Source organism: Phyllostomus discolor, chromosome 8 (genome assembly GCF_004126475.2).
Source record: "Phyllostomus discolor isolate MPI-MPIP mPhyDis1 chromosome 8, mPhyDis1.pri.v3, whole genome shotgun sequence".
Taxonomy (NCBI): domain Eukaryota; kingdom Metazoa; phylum Chordata; class Mammalia; order Chiroptera; family Phyllostomidae; genus Phyllostomus; species Phyllostomus discolor.
In genome coordinates, this window is record NC_040910.2 from 78,152,485 (window position 1) to 78,170,638 (window position 18,154).

The following is an 18,154-nucleotide window of genomic DNA, read 5'->3' on the forward strand; positions in this document are numbered from 1 at the left end:
AAGAAATCAGCTGATAGCCTTATGGGAACTCCTTTGTTGTAGGTAACTGTCTCCTTTCCTTTTGCTGCTTTTAGGATTTTCTCTTTGCCTTTAATCTTGGGTAACTTAATGATGATGATGTGCCTTGGTGTGTTCCTCTTTGGGTCCAACTTCTTTTGGACTCTCTGGGCTTTCTGGACCTCCTGGAAGTCTATTTCCTTCACCAGATTGGGGAAGTTTTCCTCCATTATTTGTTGAAATAAGTTTTCAATTTCTTGCTGTCATTCTTCTCCTTCTGGCACATGATATTGGATTCCAATAATTCTATAATTCCGATATTGGAACATTTAAAGTTGTCCAGGAGGTTCCTAACCCTCTCCTCATTTTTTTGAATTCTTTTTTCTTCATTCTTTCCTGGTTGAATGTTTATTTCTTCCTTCTGCTCCCAACCATTGATTTGAGTCCTGATTTTCTTCCCTTCACTGTTGGTTCCCTGTACATTTCTCTTTATTTCACTTTTTGTAGACTTCATGTTTTCCTCTATTTTGTGACCATACTCAACCATTTCTGTGAGCACCCTGATTACCAGTGTTTTGAACTGTGAATCTGATAGGTTGGTTGGCTATCTCTTCATCACTTAGTTGTGTTTTTTCTGGAGCTTTGACCTGTTCTTTCATTTGGGCCATATTTCTCTGTCTTGGCATGTGTGTTATTTACTAATGGGCAGAGCCTTAGATTTTGGCCAGATGGGGCAACCTACTTGGCTGCATTGTGGTGCTGTATATGGGGGAGGGGTTGAGAGGGAACAGTGTCACTTGCTTAGCTCTCAGCCAGCTTTCCTGCTAACTCCTCACTTCCTCTGCTACCCACAAGCAAATTGGGCCCTTTTAGCGCTGATTCCCAGGTGGGTGGATTTGTGTACATTCTAGGACCCTGTGGGTCTCTCCAACAAATTCTCCTGTGAGGCTGGGAGTTTCTCCTGCCACTCTCCACAGATTTTTCCAGTCAGAGGTTTTGAGGCTTTATTTTTCCCCATGCTGGAATCCTTGGTTATGTAGTCTGCCTGTTTTCCCAGTTGTTCCTCCCAGTGTATCCGCACACAAATGTGGGATCACCTGGTTGTGACAGCTGCCACCTCACCCACTTGGTCCTCCAGCTGCCACCCTGCTGTGAGTCCCCTCTGCCCATGCTTATTTACTTTTATTACTTTTTTTACTTTTATAAACTTATTTACTTTTATTAACCCATGTCTGTTCCTCAGTCCCCTTCAAAGTAGGCACCTTGGGACCTCACACAGTTCTCCCAGTTGCAACATGATGTTCCTTCTGCTCTGGTAGCAGAAGCTATGGAATGAATTTTGCCACAACATGTTTCATACCAAGATCCTGCATCAAAATCTTGGACACAGTTTTTTGAATGCTTCTAGTTCTTGCACTGTCAGTCACTGATCTTTGTTGATCAAAGCCTGTATACATTCAACATTCTCAGGTGTTCTGCTTGTTGCAGGCCTTCTCAAACATGGATCACTTTCAACAGATTCTCAGCCATCTTTGAAGCATTTGTAAATAAATGCCACATTTATTTATATTGTACTCATTGCATCATCCCCCAAAACCTTCTGAATCAATACAATATACAGATGAGGTATTATTTTACAACTGTATACCTGAAACTTACTTACTTTTATTAACCAATGTCACTCTAATAAATTCAATAAAAAATAATTCACTTTGAATAGTTTCTATGGATGAATATTCAAGCTTAAAGCAAAATTTGATGCGGATTCATTGTTCTACTCTCTCAGTCATTTGAATGCGACAGCCACACAGTATACATGCTCACTCAACAGTGTCCACCAACCCCACTGACTAGTACAGTGAAGTTGTCATTTTTCATACATGCACATTCCAGACCACTGCTAGGTTACATCAATGTTGTGCAAACAGTTCTCATTATATTAACCATGGCTGGACTTTTTCCACACATACTTCATATACCTAAGAGAAAATATTTAACTCTTTGAATACAAATGTCTTCTGGAGCTAAATGGTCTCTTAGCCCACAGAAGTAATTAGTCACATGCATTCAAAAAACAAATAAACAAATGAAAGCTATGTTTGTATATATGATTTATGGATATATATATCTTATATCTTATATATGTATATAGCTTATATAATATATATCGAAATATATATCAAATATATAAAAATAATTATATAAGGTATATATGCACATATCTTATATAATACATATATCAATATACATATCGATATGTCAGGGGCTGTAATTAGGTACTTATATATCAATATGTATATATTATATATGACCCAGCTAAATTCTTCTGTAATGAAGAATTTAGGAGCCTCAGCCAGAGTCAATATATTTTAGAACTCTAACTTAGAATTTTTTTAAATACTAAGAGAAAAATTAAAGAAATCTATTCTCAGGGACTAGATGTGCCAACAATTGATTTACCTCAGCAGGACTGAAAATTTAGAGGGAGGTTTTCAGCACTCCACTCAGTATTCCAACAATCACCCTCTTATTTTCTACCCCACCTAACCTTCACATGCAACCCCTTTCTTACCACTGTCAAAGGAATCATTCCTTTGGGGTCTACAATCCATTCATTGAACTGTTCCTGGAGAGCCTGTTTCCGTGTGTTGGCCACCTTGACTTTTAGATTGTTTATGTTTTCTCTTTGTTCTTGCCTCTCTTTAATCTTCTCCTTCATCTTAGATACTCTGAAGGATGTAGAAATAGAAGATATGTTGAGTTAAGACCATTGGATTTGATTCAGATTGTTCAAATGGTAGAAGAAAATAGTTTGGAGCATCATATAAACTTTGTTTCTGTCTTTTCTCCATGAAATTGGCCTTGATTCCAGCCTGCAGTGCATTAATCATAGGCTGCCTTCTACTATTATTAGACTTTTTATAGAGGTAGGCCTTATTTTACCCACCTAAACACTATAATTAAGAAGTACTAAGAATAGCCCTAGAAGCTGCCACATATACACAAAAAGCAAGGTTGAATGTACTAAGGCCTTAAGGTGGTGGGCCTCTCTCTTCCCTAGATGCAGAAATCATGTGAAAGGATTCTGATTCAAGGTCTAGGGTGGGAGCCTCTCGAGTAATTCTGATGCCCTTGACCAAACTTTTGGGTTTTGTCTAGGAATTTATATTGCCAGTTTCCTTTATCCAGCCAGAATTACAGCCCCTGAGCATAATAGTTACCCTTGTCCTCAGACAGAGCTGTATTACCCAGGTAAAAAATGGGGAAAGAATTGTGACTTTAGTTGTTCCTATGTTTATCATCCCTATTAGCATTTCAAAACCCCCAGACTAGTTTTGATTGAAACACCAAAATGGCTCAGAATAATAAAAAGTTTCACCATAACTGAATGGTTCAGTGGCTTGGGCATTGTCCCATAACAGAAAGATTGCTGGTTCTATTTCCAGTCAGGGCACCTGTGTGGATTGTGGGTCAGGTCCCCAGTTGGGGGCAATGTGAGAAGCAATTGATCAATGTTTCTCTGAGGCATCAATGTTTCTCTTTCTCCCTCTCATCCCCTTTCTCTAAAATAAATAAGTAAAATATTTTTAAAAATAGCCTCTAGCTTCAAATACAATTTTCCAACAATGTTTCAGGTAGGTCTTCATCTTTCAAAGAAGGGGGACTAGGGGTGTCCTACAGATTTTAAAATGCAAAAGAATTTTCAGTAAGAACTGGTGATTTAAATATCAATCATCATCATCATCATCATCATCATCAACCCTAAAATCTAAGTCATTACTTTATGTCCATATAAGGCCTTCAAAATTCTCTGGGAAAATAAGCCTTCACAAATAAACTTTGAAGTTTGAAACCAAAAATAGGCAAGTGGTTTAATAGCGTAGAAGGGCCTATTTCTGAACTGCTGGAAGATTAATTAGTATTTTAAAGGAAGTACTAAGTTCCTCCCATACAACTGCTAAGCAGCCAGACTTCTACCACTGATCTCAGAGCCCCCAGGTCCCTTCCTCTGCTGGCTCTCCAGATGTTCCTATACCCTTTCTCCCTCTGCTACTTTATCTATCTCCCTCCCTCTGCTTCCCTTTCTGTTGCCTCTCTCTCCTCTATAAAGCAGTATCCTAAATTTCTGTCTTCATTCCTGCATGACTCTCTATTCTGTGTCTTTCTTCTAGCTTTTTCTCATTATTCACTCACTAAGTCAGTCACTTTTTCACTCATTACACAAACGCTTATTGAGCACCTATTATGGATTCTGCTATTACAAAGCTTAGAGCCCAATGCAGAACAGTGAAGTAAACAATATTGTGCAGTAAGTACTGGGTGTCTCCAGATTCTTATGCGTATTCATCACTGTACCACACAAATGGATTAACAAAATTGGGTTTCTGTCATATTTCCATCTGCATGAAATACTTTTATCCCTGTCTTTGGTTTACTGGATCCTCCACATCTTTTATATCTCAGCTCAGACATTAGTTCCTTCCACTTATTAATGACCACATTTAGAAAGAAAACCTAGTTTTGTGCTTCAGGGCTACTGTACGTGAGCCTGAAAATGTCATCAAAATGACTTTAAATTGATTATGTAACTCATTCAAGGAATGAATAAAATTTCTTTCCTGTGGCCTGCATTATCTTATGATAATATCCACATCAATCAACAAAATTCCATAGCATCCAAAACTCTTAACTTTGGGCAGTGTAGAGTAGACATAAATTGCAAGCAGTATGAATATAAATATAAATCCACATTTAAGGATACTGGATAAGAGAATAAAACTAGTGTGGTAAAATGCAAAAATGGCCACAAATTCTTCTCATTCCTGTATCCATGTCTGTTCATATGCAATGTAACTTTGCAGCTCCTCCCATCAAGAGGTAGAATCTATTTCTGTCCCCTTGGGTCTGGCTATGGACATTTGACTTGTTTCGGCCAATGGACCATCACAAGAAGATATATAAGGAGAAAGTTGAAAAATTCTATCAATTATATCACAATAAAACTGAAAAAAGAAAAAGAAAAAAAAACATGCTTGAATTTTAAGGCCCTTTTATTGAACTTAGGAGCCCTGCAACCACTACCACCTTGGAAATGAGCCTAGACTAGTCTGCTGGATAATGATCCAGTTACCTCCATTGCTTTTGCTAACAGTTAGCCAATTAATAGCCAAGCGATTAAGGCTATCAATTGATATCTTACTGCAATGCATGAGTAAGTCCAACTGATACCATGTGGAGCAGAGAAGAGCCATGAGACCAGCACAAAGTTACCAACCCTCAAAATGATGAGCAAACAAATGATGATTGCTTTAAGCCACAAAGTTTTGAGGTATTTTGTTATGCAGCAACAGCTAACTAATAAAAGTTCCCCCATCTTAACAAGTGTTTTGATATCTTTTTAAGAAAAAAACATAGTATAAATCTAACTAATTAAAGAGAGAAGTAAATTTCCCTACCCTAATTGTAACAATCCAAATTCCACATATACATTCAAGCTGTACAAGGAAAATCCTCCACTTACAGAAGAATTTTGCTTAAATTATACCAAAACTGAGGATTGTGTTTCATCAAAACTGGTTCCAACCAGCTTAAGTGGATAACTGATCTTGAACTTTGAGTGACCCCAGTTTACTAAACCATTACTGGACCTAACTGAACATTCTTTCTTGACTGCTGAACAATGGAACTTGTTTTAATCAATCATGTATACACTTTGGACTCACTCTGTCCTGTACACTATGACAGTTACCAGCTGCTGTAGTATAACCATTACGATAATCCTTTCCTAATACCTAAAAACCCCCGACCTTTCCTCTTCTGCAAACTATTCAGTGACATCTTCACTGGTCTGTATTCACTTGCCTAGCAAGTTAATAAACTCTGTTTATTTGTTTTTAAGCTCTGGAGGTCTTAGTTTCACAAAGATAAACTAGATTTCTTGGTATTCCTAGAGTACATTCATATTATTCTTGTGATGAGTATTCTTCTAAAAATCCGCATATGACATATGTCTACTTAATTATTATATTTAATTCTTATTTTCTTTTTGTTTACTCAACATAGATCTTACTATGAAATAAAATTCCTATCAGAAGGGGTAATGACTTAAGAAAAATCTAAGTTACTGGTTAATCAATGATATTTGAACAAATAATTAGGCTTATTTGGAATTTTATAAAATGATGGAATTTTATAAAATATTTATCATCAGCTCCCCATTAAATACTAATGATTAATTCTGGAGATTTCAACATTAGTCAATTACCCCAAGTTAAGACATATTATATAATAATCTTATGTATTAAAAAAACCCCCACACACACACAGGAAAATTTACATCACAAGAGCAAAAGCTAGACTACAATTTAGTTATCTGAACTCTAAAGTATTGGCAGAATAGGCATAGAGGAAAAGGAGTGATAACAGGCAGAGGATGGAATATGTAAAGACCCTCAGATTGAAAGAAGAACTTTGAAGAACTGAAAGAAATCTTGCATGCTTGGAGTATAGAGTATAAGAATGAGAGAGGCAGGAGCCAGGGATAGAAAGAAAATTAGGGACTAGGTCATACAAAGAAATTCTTAAGGAGTAAAGATTTTGGTTTTTATCCTAAAAGTAAAGATTTGAAATCCTTCACATTGGAGAAAAACGTGATAAGATCAATCTTTTTAAAAAATTACTTCAGATAGAGGTAAAGAATAAATTGAACTGGCTGGTGCAGCTCAGTGGATTGAACGCCAGCCTACAAACCAAAAGGCTACTGGTTCGAATCCCCATCAGAGCACATGCCTGGGTTGTGGGCCAGATCCCCAGTTGGGGGTGTGCGAGAGTAAGCCGACTGAGGTCTCTCTCACACATTGATGTTTCTCTCCCTCTCTTTCTCCCTCCCTTACCCTCTCTCTAAAGGTAAATAAATAAATAAAATCTTAAAGAAAAAAAGAATAGATTGGAAGAGGGCAAGAGTGGCTGTAGACATACAAATTAGAAGACTGTTACAATAGCTTCAACTAGGATAGCCACAGTGGGAGAAGTCGTAAATGAACAGATTAGAGAGGAGGTAAAAATAAACGGGACTTAATGATTAACTGGAAGTGAGCTGTAAGGAAGCACAAGGTGTCAAGGTTGATCTTTAGGCTTTGGGCTTGAGAATCTGGATGGATAACCAAATAAGACAAGGGCCCTGGCCTGCTATCTAAGTTAGCTGAAGTGTCATTCTATACACCAAAAGTCTGCATGTTTGATCCCAGGTCAGAGCAAATATGTAGGTTGCATTTTCGATCACCGGTCAGGGCGTGAGCGGGAGGCAATTGATAGATGCTTCTCTCATACATCAATGTTTCTCTCTCTTTCCCTCCCTCACCCATCTTCTTTCTCTAAAATAAGTTAAAAAAAAAACCCTGGGGTGAGAATAAATAAATAAATAAATAAGACAACGACTTGTTGAAAGTGAGGTACTTGTGAAACACCCAAGTGCAAATTTTGAATAGATAATGGCATATGCTGGTCTAGAACAACAACAAAAACAACAACAACAACAAAAACAGAAAGAATCACAAGGTGCTTGGGCTAGAGCTCTAAGTCATGAATGTATAGGTAGTAATTGAAGTCCTATGTTGGAATGAGAGCACTCAGGGATGGATTGTGGAGTGATAGGAGAACAACATAGGAGTGATAGCACCATGCCTTAATGAGCCTTAATCTTCAAAGGTCAGATAGCAGAAAATAAGCCAGGTTTTACTCTGAGAAGGACTAAACAGAGGTAAAAGGAAACCTGGTAATGAATGATGTCATGGAAGGAAGGAAGGGTATTTCAAAGAGAAAATGGTTGACATTATTGAATACTGCTAAGAGGTCATGTAAGATGAGGATTGCACACTTTCCACTGGGCCTAGAATCACGGAGAACTTTGTGATGTTGGCAAGTGACATGTATTGAAGAGAGCCTGGAAAAAGTCAAGACAGAACAAGTTGAGAAATGTGTGGGAAATGGGAGAAGTGTGGAGAGTGTATATGGACAACTGTTTCGATAAACTTGACTGTTTTAGTTATATTTTTTCAACTACATGGTACAAGTTCTTCATGACAAAACACAAATTTTGTATTTTTTCTGTACTAGGTATGGCTCAACATTGAGCAGTTGGCAATTCATTCATCTAACAAACACTTACTGAGCCCCATACAACCCATGCCAAGCACTGTGCTCAGTATTGCAAATATAGGCATGATAGAAAACAATTCCTGTCTTTGAAGAGATAATGAGAAGCTATATTAACAATTACATTACAGTGTGCTCAGGACTGACATGAGCCTATTGGTATTTCAGGAATATATAGAAAGAGTACCTAATCCAGACCAGATGTGGCAGAATGTATCCCAAAAGAAGTGATATTTGAGCTGATTCTGAAGGACAAGGAGAAATTCGCAATCTAGAGAACAGAATGGAAGGATGTTCTAGACAAAGAAGCTGGCACTCTAGATTCAAGGAAAGGACATCTGGCTGTGGTGGTTTTCATTAGCTGATATGCACAAATCATACATACAACTCAGCTTTCTGCTAAACATGTGCAGTCTATATGGCCCAGGTAGACTAAATCAAGGTGTGGTTGTCTGAGCTTATTGTCCCTACACACTGGGTACTTCTGATCTAGTGCCTCCAAAATTTGAAGCTGGCCTTGATGATGAGGATTTCCTATTTCCAAATGAAGTGGTTGAGTTCCAACTCTATATTGGAAGGAGTAAGATTATTTCCCCCTGGAGGGCTGAGAAGCATCTGTTTTGATGGTGTAGAACTGAGCTAGGACAGAGGACATTTAACCCAAGGCAATTGTACATAAGGTCTTCAGCCATTAGAAACCAAGGCAGTTGCATGTAAAGTTTTCGGTCTATCTTCTCTATACAGAAAAATAAATCCTATCTTTTTTTGAGGATGCCAGTTACTAGATCATTTAAAATGAATCAATAGAACTGTTGGCAAATACTAGGAATTTCTAAACATCTTAGATAGTCTTAGGTGTTTCTACCCTAGTACTAACATAACTTGTCAGGCATTATCCCAGATATCCAACCCTAGATAGGGAGAACTTAACTCAGGAACTCTACCTCAGTCTTTAACATTACTAGTACTCTATGCCTCTGAAGTAGGGCTATAGATTCATTCAACATCAAGTTGCAGAGGTGTGTGTAAGATGTTAGGATAACATTCAGGGAGATCAGGATTTCTTGGTCCTTAAGTAATTGAATTTCTAAGTACTTAATAATGTGATATATAAATATACAACAGAGTGTAGTTTAGAAATTAATATGAAACTAGTCAGTGTATATACATTATTATTATGCTTCAGGATGAACAAAAGTAGAACCTGTTTGGGTAAAGTCCTATCACATACATTTGGGTATAATAGTTATTCAAACATTATTTTAAAAAGCATTTCCTTATCTATCCACTCACTTTTGACAAAATCTATTTTAATGGATTGATAAAATATGACATTCAATACAGTTTGACAAGAAGATTAATATTAATAATATCACCTCAGGAGAAGTACCTAAGGGATTTCCTAGCATAATGTAAGCAAAAGCATTTGGCTCAGTAAAGAAGTGGCAGCTGGTTTGGAGTATGAGCGGAGAGACATTTGTCTAGGAAGTCACTGTCTCCTGGCAACTAAGGAAGCCCCGTATCAGGGATGAAACATTCCCTCAGCCTTGCGAAGTCCTGGTGCTGGCATCTTGTAAGGATGAATTAGACACTTTGAGGTTGGGTTTTTTTTTAATACAAAAGGTAAGTACTTTGAAGTAAACCTTCAAACCCTTTGCAGATACCATATTTCAACAGAAATATACACAATGGATTTGTCACATAATATGCATGAGTTCCTTGAACATGAGTTAATTTGTAGGGAATTGTTACAAGTAAAATAAAAGCATATGTCTCTTTTCCTTTTAGTTTTTACTTGGTTTGTGTTTCCTTAATGCTTGAGCATTTATCCTGGCTTATTTATCTCTTTTATGTAGATGTGGTAGAGAAAGTAATTCTGTGGAATATTTCTTTGCAATTTTTTCTCTTCATGGATTAAGTGTTCATGATTAGTCCAAAGGCTAATAAAAAGGAGTCACTGGAAAAATGCCCAAAAGACATCTCAATGTTTGTCATAGATGCACAGTGATTGTGAATTTCAACAGATGTAGGGATCAGAGATCATCACCAAGCCAGAACCGGATGTGCATCTCTATAACTGCCACACAGGGACAGATGCAAGTTTTTGCCTTGGATCTACTTCCTGTTTCAGTTAAATTTTCAGGACTGGTAGAGAAGAGAGAGAAAGTTCATATAATAAATTTTATAGGCCCTGCTTAAATTATATAATATAAAATATAATAAAATTTAAATTATATAATATAAATTACATGAATATAAGCATATTTTATGTTAAATTATAATATAATTTGATTAGATGATACAATATAAATCATTACTGTGCAAACTGTATAATATAAAATATAATAAATGTATGTAATAAATTTTATATATGTAAAATTTATATAATGCATTATATATTTATTTATAAAATATGATAGGCCCTGCTTCTCTGAAATAGTGTGACATCCTAACAGTAATAATCATTCTCTATAATGCTTATTTTTACTGTTTTATTTTTACTGTTTTTGAAAACATCATACACTGGCCAAGATGGAGGCATAGGTGGACGTACAGTACTTCCATGCACAACCAAAATAGGGACAACAACAATTTAGAAACAGAATAACATCCAGAAATGACAGAAAATTGATCTGAATGGAAGTCAGACAACCAAGAAGTTGAATCAGACCCGCGCATGCACACTGGTAGGAGGGGCGGAGTCGAACAGCCAGGCACAGGTCACAGCGCAGAAAGCAGAGAGTGGTGGGACTGGGCGCGTAAGGCATCCAAGGCATGCAAGACCACAGCGGGTAGACCCTGAGTGCGCAGGCGGCAGCTGGCAGACCCCGGCCCAGGGGTGGCAATTGGCAACTGGCAGAACCAGTGAGGCGGTGATTCCAGTGAGGCGGTGATTGTAAAGCAAGGCAGTGCGCACAACCCAGGATCACAGTGCTGGGAAATAGAGCCTCAGGACACTGATTGAGGTCACCTGTGGGAATTGAGGCACACAGAGAGACACCCAGCTTCACAGGGGAGGTCCTTGGAGGGTCCCACGACATGCACAAGCCCACCCACACAGGAATTGGCACCAGAGGGGCCCAGTTTGCTTGGAGGAAGCAGCAGAGGGGACTGAGGTTCCATGGAGAATGGAGCAACCTCCATTGTTCCCTCTCGACCCCACCCCACATACAACATCACAACCCAGCGACTGGAGTGCCTGCCCCAGTGAACAACTAAGGCTCCACCCCTTACTGTAACAGGTACAACATGACCAAAAAAAAAAAAAAAGAGAGAGAGAGAGAGATGGCTCAAACAAAAGAACAAGTCAAAGCCCCAGAACCCATCATTTTAAGCAACCGAGAGACAGCCAACCTATCAGGTGCACAGTTCAAAACACTGGTGATCAGGATGCTCACAGAACTGATTGATTTTGGGTGCAAATTAGATGAACAAATTCAGGCTACAATAAGAGAAATGAAGGAAAATGCATAGGGAACCAATAGTGATGGGAAGGAAACTGGGACTCAAAACAATAGAGTGGACCAGAAGGAAGAAAGAAACAACCAAACAGGAAAGAATGGAGAAATAAGAATTCAAAAAAACAAGGAGAAGCTTAGAAATCTCTAGGGCATCTTTATTAAATGTTCCAACGTCAGAATTATAGGGGTACCAGAAGGAGAAGAGGAAGAGCCAGAAATTGAAAACCTATTTGAACAAATAATAAAGGAGAACTTCCCCATTCTGGCAAAGGAAATAGACTTCCAGGAAGTCTGGAAAGCTCACAGAGTCCCAAAGAAGTTGGACCCCAAAAAGGAACACACCAAGGCACATGATAATTACATTAGCCAAGGTAAAAATGAAGGAGAGAATCCTAGAAGCAGCAAGAGATAAGGAGACAGTAATCTACAAAAGAGTTCCCATTAGACTGTCAGCTGATTTCTCAAAAGAAACCTTACAGGCAAGAAGGGGCTGGAAGGATGTATTCCAAGTCATGAAAGGCAAGGACTTATATCCAAGATTGCTCTATCCAGCAAAGCTTTCACTTAGAATGGAAGGGCAGATAAAGTTCTTCTCAAATAAGGTCAAGTTAAAGGAGTTCATCATCACCAAGCCCTTATTTTATGAAATGTTAAAGGGGCTTATCTAAGAAAAGAAGAAAAAAAAAACATGTATAGTAAAATGACAGCAAACTCACAATTATTAACAACCACACCTAAAACAAAACCAAAAGAAACTAAGCAAACAACTAGAACAGGAACAGAACCACAGAAAGGGAGATCACATGGAGGGTTTAGCAACAGGGGAGTGGGAGGAGGAGAGAGGGGGAAAAGGTACAGAGAATAAGTAGCATAGATGGTAGGTAGAAAATAGACAGGAAGAGGGAAAGAATAGTATGGAAAATGTAGAAGCTAAAGAGCTTATGGCACATGGACATGAACTAAAGGTGGGGAATGTGGGTGGGAGAGGGTGTACAGGGTGGAGGGGAGTGAAGGGGGAAAATGGGACAACTATAATAGCATAATCAATAAGATATATTTTTTAAAAATCTGAACTTAATATCACTGAACTGAACACTTAAAATGGTTAAGACAGTAAATTTAATGTTATATGTATGTGTGTCAATAAAAACGTATTTTAAAAATCTATATAAATAAACCTGAAAATTGTTATGTAAAAAAACCCCATCATACAGTAAAATTGACCATTTTGGTGAAAGGTTGTACAAATTTCAACACATGCAAAATATGTCTAACTATCACAATAATCAGGCCATTGAAAGTCTGTAATCCTATATTAATAGTAACTTTTTTCATTAGCAATTCATGAGGTAGTAGTGATTTATACACTATGTATTCTCAAGCACTGGAGGAACCAAGTCAGAGGGGAAAGATGCTAAAAAAAAATATGAAGAGAAGGAAAATGATACAAACCTAACCTCTTTATTGTTTTTGTAAAACTACATGCAAGGATTAAAGTCCACTTAATTTTGTACCTCTCTTCCAGGAACCCTGATGAAAAGCAATAAAAGTATTGTATGTATAAAACTTACAAACAGCAGTAATATTTTATTTTTCAGAATAGTGGCTACCACTATAAAAATTGTTCCAAATCAGTAAGGAGTGTCTTTTCTATCTACTGTCTTTAGACACTGAACAGAAATGAATCCCCTTTTGTTCTAGGAAGCAGACAGATGGCAACTTCAGCTCAGGTTGAGGGAAATGAACATTTTAACAATATCACCACAATGCTATAGTTCAGAGAATTTAAAAGCAGGACTGTTTTTGCTAAGATGCTGGGTATCTGAGCTTTAAGTAAACAGACATTGTGCTATTGTAAAGCATCCCTAGGATTTCTGAATATTCTACAAATTCCTGACACATTCAAAATCACATGTTGACACATGGATTTTGGATTTTTGCCAGAGAGAGATGAAGCCCTAATCCTGACAACCGGGGGGAGGGGGGATAGTATCTTTGATTATATTAACTCATTCATAAAATTCCTACAACAGTATTGCTCCAATAGAAACTAGGGTCCTTATCAAACCTCAAATGACCCTAAATATTCAAACTCCCAGTTCAAGGAAGATCAGTGAAATAAATTAATCTTTTTGTGTCATGCTGTTGGTTGGCAATGGAACCTAGACCAGAATCCTACTTTGCCGATTACTTTCCTTACTATAGATGTTGAAAAAATGCCTAAAGTTTTATGTACTGACTGAGATTTATATAACCCCAATGGAAAAAAGGATTTGTTAATGTATTGGTTTACAGCCTTGACACCAGTTCCCAAATTTTAAGTTTTTAAAATGAAAATAGAGCTAAAAACAAATCAAGTCTATTGCTCTAAAAGAACAGATGGTGAACACAAATGTTCTTTAAGCTGTTTTATTAAATTTAATGACACTGTTCCCTGCTGCCATTGGAACTTTTCACCAGTACTAAAACTCCCTTAATTTGGCTTTACTAAATGAATGGTCTTGGAAATTTAGTGTGCACAATAACCTCCTGTAGAACTTGTTTTAAATGCATTCCTAGAGGTTCTGATTCAGAAGATCTAAGGAAGAAGCTAGGAATCTATACTTTTAACCAAGCACCCAGGTAATTCTGATATCACTGGCAGGCAACTGAAAATAAAAATTCCATATCTACACATAAAGTGAAACGAGGGTTCTGTACATCTCTTACTTTATTCCAGAGAAACATATGTACCTAATTCCAAAAGAATTATCATTCTAAAGTTTCTAATTGGTTGCTTACCTTACAGGAAATACACTAAAACAAGTCACAAAGAATTTTAGGTTCTTTTATAAAGTTTAGTATAAGTATCCATGCCAGAAGACATTCAAAGGAAAATATGGAGATTCAAGAAGAAAATCAGAGATTACAAGTGTCTTATTTGTTATTCAGATCTAGGAGAGACCTAACAGATATCATGTAGACCAAGGGTCAGCAAACTAGAACCTGGGAGCCAAATCCAGCCTGCTGCCTCAGTTTGTAGGACTCAAGAGCTAAGATTGTTACATTTTAAAGTAATTTAAAAAAGAAGAAGAATATATTATGGCATGAAGAAATTCAAGAAGTTAAATTTTTAGTATCTATAAATAAAGTTTTATTGGAATACAGCCATTCTTATTCATTTACATATTGTCTATGGCTACTTTTGTACAATAACAACAGAATCAAGTAATTGTGACTCATTTTTCCAGGCAGAAAACTTTCAATTTTTATGTAGTCAAATTTATCAATATTTGCATCATTTTGAGTCATGGTTCAAAGGCTTTTCTCTGGTTATAAAGGAACTTAACCCCTGGTTTCTCCTAGTTTTTGAATGGTTTTCTTTTTTTTACATACATATACTCACTGGGATATATTCTATGGCCAAAAAACCTGAAAATAAATCTAAAATCTCATTTAGTAGTTCTATTATTTGTAGACTTGTTGGTATTATTATATGGACCCTATTTTATGTAAATTGTAAGATAAAGCAAATGAGTAATTCTGTCAATTTTGTTAAGAACCAAAATTTTCAGTGTAAAAAAAGAGATACAAACATAAAATTAAGAAATTCGGCAAAAACACTGAAACATTATATTTGATATGAAATTTTCATTTCAAATGAAAAATTGATATGAAATAAATATGAACTCATTATTTTTAAAATTTTATTCATTAGTAATGAAAGAGCCTAGAAACAATGATGACACAATATTTATGAGCATTCCTAGCTCTCAGGTGAATGACCTCCACCAAAAGGAACTAAGAGTCCTTAAAAAAATTCATGAAGCTTTCAAAGACTGAAGGAGTATGTCAGAAGAACACAGGAGCCAAAGATGGGTCAAGTGGAGCATCAAAAAGAAAAAATGGTTGCCCTGACTGTGTAGCTCAGTTGGTTAGAGCATTGTCCCCATGCACCAAGGTTGTGGGTTTGATTCCTTGTCAGGACACATACAAGAATTAACCAATGAATGTAAAAATAAGTGGAACAACAAATTGATGTTTCTCTCTCTCTCTCCCTTCCTTTCTCTCTCCTTCTAAAGTCAATAAATTAAAAAAGTTGTAAAAGGAAAAGAAAAAGTGACGAACATCACATTCACTAGGCAAAAACCAAGTGTTTCCTTTAAGATGGAGAGCAAGACAGGGATGTCCATTTCACCACTCTTATTCAACATAGTACTGGAAGTCCTAGCCACAGCAATCAGGCAAGAACAAGAAATAAAAGGCATTCAAATTGAAAAGGATGAAGTAAAACTGTCATTATTTCCAGATGACATGATGATACTATATTTAGAGAACTCTAAAGATTCCACCAAAAAATTACTAGAACTAATAAATTAATTCAGTAAAGGAGCAGGATACAAATATCCAGAAATCAGTTGCATTTTTATTCATCAATTATGAAGTATTAAAAGGGAAACTAAGAAAGCAATTCCTATACTAAAAAAAAAAAAAAGACCTGTATTCAGAAAATTATGACACTGAAAAAAGAAATGGAAGAAGATACCAGTGGAAGCACATGACATGCTCACAGATAGGAAGAACTGATATCACTAAAATGTCCATATTATTACTCAAAGCAATCTTTAGATTCAATGTAATTATTATCAAGATACCAACAGCATATTTTACAGAACTAGCAAACAAATATTCCAAACACTTATATGGAACCATAAAAGACCCTGAATAGCCACAGCAATCTTGAAAAAAAAAAGAACAAAGTTGGAGGAATCATGCTATTAAACTATACTTCTGTCTCATAGAAATTAAAACAGCATGATACTAGCATAAAAACAGACATATAGATAAACAGAGCAGAATAGAGAGCTGAAAAATAAACCTATGCCTTTAATGTCAATTAATATTTGACAAAGGAAGCAGAAACATACAATAGGGTAAAGATAGTCTATTCAATAAATGGTGTTGGGAAAATTGGACAGATACATGCAAAAAATTAAACTAGATCACCTTCATATACCATACACAAGAAGAAACTCAAAATGGATTAAAGACAAGTGTTAGGCTTGAAACCATATAAACCCTAGAAGAAAACATTGGTGTAAAATCTTAGGCATTTCTCACAGCAATATTTTTTTCTGACATATAATATCTCCTTAGACAAGGGGAACAAAAGAAAAAATAAACAAATGACACTACACCAAACTAAAAAGTTTTTGCACAGCAAAGGAAACCATCAACAAAATGAAAAGACAACCCACTGAATGGGAGAACATATTTGCCAACATATCTGATAAGGGCTTAGTATGCAAAATTTACAAGGAACTTACAAAACTCAACACCAGAAAAACAGACAATCCAGTTAAGGAATGGGCAAGGGACTTGAAAAGCCTCTTCTCCGAAGAGTACATACAGATGGCCAATAGACATATGAAAAGATGCTCAATGTCACTAATCATCAGAGAGATGCAAATTAAAACCACAATGAGATATCACCTCACACTTGTCAAAATGGCTATCATCAATATATCAATAAACAACAAGTGCTGGTGAGGATGTGGAGAAAAGGGAACATTTATGCACTGTTGGTGAGAATGTAGATTTGTACAGCCACTGTGGAAAGCAGTATGGAGTTACCTTAAAAACTTAAAAAAGGAAGTGCCCTATGACCTAGCAATTATACTTCTAGGAATATATCCAAAGAAACCTAAAACACTAATTTGAAAAAATATATGCATCCCTATGTTCATTGCAGCATTATTTACAATAGCCAAGATTTGGAAGCAGCTCAGTTGCTCATCAGTAGATGAGTGGATAAAAAACCTGTGGTACATTTGCACAATGGAATACTACTCAGCCAAAAAAAAAGAAGAAGAAAATCTTACCATTTATGACAGCATGAATGGACCTGGAGATTATGCTAAGTGAAATAAGACAGATGGTGAAAGACAAATAATGATCTCACCTGTAAGTGGAACCTAATCAATAAAATAAATGAGTAAGCAAAATATAACCAGAGACATTGAGATAAAGAATAAACTGACAGTAACCAGAGGAGAGGTGGGAGGCAATAATGGGGGGGAGGGGAAGGGTTATCAAGGAACATGTATAAAGAACACATGGACAAAGCCAAAAGGGGGTAGGATTAAGGATGGGAGGTTGGGATGGCTGAGTGAGGGGAGTGGTGGTGGGGAATAAATAAATAAATGAAATTTTTTTTAAAAAGAAAAAACTGTGGTACATTTGCACAATGGAATACTACTGGGCCATAAAAAGGAAGAAAATCTTACCCTTTATGACAGCGTGAATGGACCTGGAGAGTATTACACTAAGTGAAATAAGCCAGTGAGGGAAAGACAAATACCACATGGTTTCACTTATATGTGGAATCTAATGAACATAATAAACTCTCAGGCAAAGTGGAAACAAACTCATAAATATAGAGAAAAGACTGACAGCTATCAGAGGGGAAGGGGGTTGAGGGTTCAGTGAAAAAGATGAAGGAATTAAGCAAAGAAAAAAACTCAGAAACACAGACAACAGTATGGTGATTGCAAGAGGGAAAG

The 18,154-nt window shown here is 36.6% G+C and overlaps 1 protein-coding gene across 1 annotated transcript in view; it reads right to left on the reverse strand.

Annotated features, from left to right (window-relative positions):
• The window catches only part of EFCAB5 (EF-hand calcium binding domain 5), a 97,458-nt gene that overhangs the window by 71,202 nt on the left and 8,102 nt on the right, over window positions 1–18,154 (reverse strand). The window contains exon 3 of the mRNA XM_036034518.1: window positions 2,570–2,726. Coding sequence (XP_035890411.1) covers window positions 2,570–2,726 — 157 coding nt within the window. The remainder of the gene's footprint in view (window positions 1–2,569; window positions 2,727–18,154) is intronic.